The sequence below is a fragment of the Octopus bimaculoides genome, chromosome 5, assembly GCF_001194135.2.
Source record: "Octopus bimaculoides isolate UCB-OBI-ISO-001 chromosome 5, ASM119413v2, whole genome shotgun sequence".
In the NCBI taxonomy this organism is placed as follows: domain Eukaryota; kingdom Metazoa; phylum Mollusca; class Cephalopoda; order Octopoda; family Octopodidae; genus Octopus; species Octopus bimaculoides.
Genome location: NC_068985.1, coordinates 75,793,866 through 75,795,133, shown reverse-complemented (window position 1 = coordinate 75,795,133; position 1,268 = coordinate 75,793,866). Strand labels below are relative to the sequence as shown.

Below are 1,268 nucleotides of genomic sequence, written 5' to 3'. Positions count from 1 at the left end.
ACCACACAGCCACTCCTGCGCCTGAAGATTTAAAAAGTAAAAAACTCTGAATAGTAACACAAGCAAACTCACCCTTTGATAAAAGTTAAATCACAACAGTTTTGAGTACTTTTCTCTCTTTATTACAAGTCACTCTAGTATCAACTGATTATCATCTCTCTTTCTTTCTGTTTCATATACATATATATATATATATATATATATATATATATATATATACACACATATATATAAAACTGTCTCAGAAATCAGACCAACACTAAAACTTCAAAGTTACAAACAAACAATTTTTCACGCAACATATATACTTTTGAGTGTGTTTTCAGTGAATGTTTGAATGTCTTTATGCATAATTACATATAAAACACACACACACAGTGTATGTATTGCATTATATCTTATCACTAGAGAAAAGTTGTATGACTGACCTAATCTTATTCACACAGACATGTATAGGAAAAACACAAAAAACAAAAATAGAAACACAAAGCATAACTAACTGCAATAAAGATTAAAAGGTAGGCCACATACCCTGTATGCATATTTAAACATCCATCAGGTTGTCAATAGAAACCAATGTAAGTTTGTAATCCAAACAGAAATTTTCCAAAATGACATACCTTCTGAAAAAAACGAAACAAAATAGATGCATTTCAGATTAGTGTATGTACATGTGTGTGTGTACATATATCATTGCATGTATATATAAATTGTATAGTGTTGTTGGTGTTTAACATACATATGTATTAAATATTATCTGATACAGAACTCAATATAAAATGTAGAAGCAAATATATTTTATATATTTTAATCTTTTAATTAAGAAGCCATGGAGCCATGTAAAAAGCACTGATATTGGTGTCATATAAAGAGCACTGGTGCTGGTGCCACATAAAAAGCACTTAGTACACTTTGTACTGTAGTTGGTATTAGGAAGGGCATCCAGCTGTAGAAACAAAGCCAAAACAGACAGGAAGCTGGTGTGGCCCCTGGTCTCACAGTCTCCTGTCAAGCCATCGAATCCATAACAGTGTGGAAAATGGACATACATGATGATGGTACACAAATATTGTAGCTGCTTAACTCATATTGATCATATATATATATATAAACACTTATGTGTATATATATATATGTGTGTGTGTGTGTGTATCTAAGTTGATATCATAGGTAGCAAATGCCTAAAAGGCCATGGGTGTACCCATATATGCATGTGTGTGTATATATATATATCATCATCATCATCATCATCGTTTAACATCCACTTT

At 31.4% G+C, this 1,268-nt stretch overlaps 1 protein-coding gene across 9 annotated transcripts in view; it reads right to left on the bottom strand.

Annotated features, from left to right (window-relative positions):
* LOC106873989 (leucine-rich repeat-containing G-protein coupled receptor 4) overlaps positions 1–1,268 on the bottom strand; it is a 115,567-nt gene that overhangs the window by 28,036 nt on the left and 86,263 nt on the right. For 6 of the 9 annotated variants that reach the window (XM_052967790.1, XM_052967787.1, XM_052967791.1 and 3 more), the window contains one exon: positions 532–623. The exons of the other annotated variants lie outside the window; for them this stretch is intronic. In XM_052967790.1, the coding sequence (XP_052823750.1) occupies positions 532–552 (21 nt within the window). In that variant the 5' untranslated portion in view covers positions 553–623. The remainder of the gene's footprint in view (positions 1–531; positions 624–1,268) is intronic. 9 annotated transcript variants of the gene reach the window in all.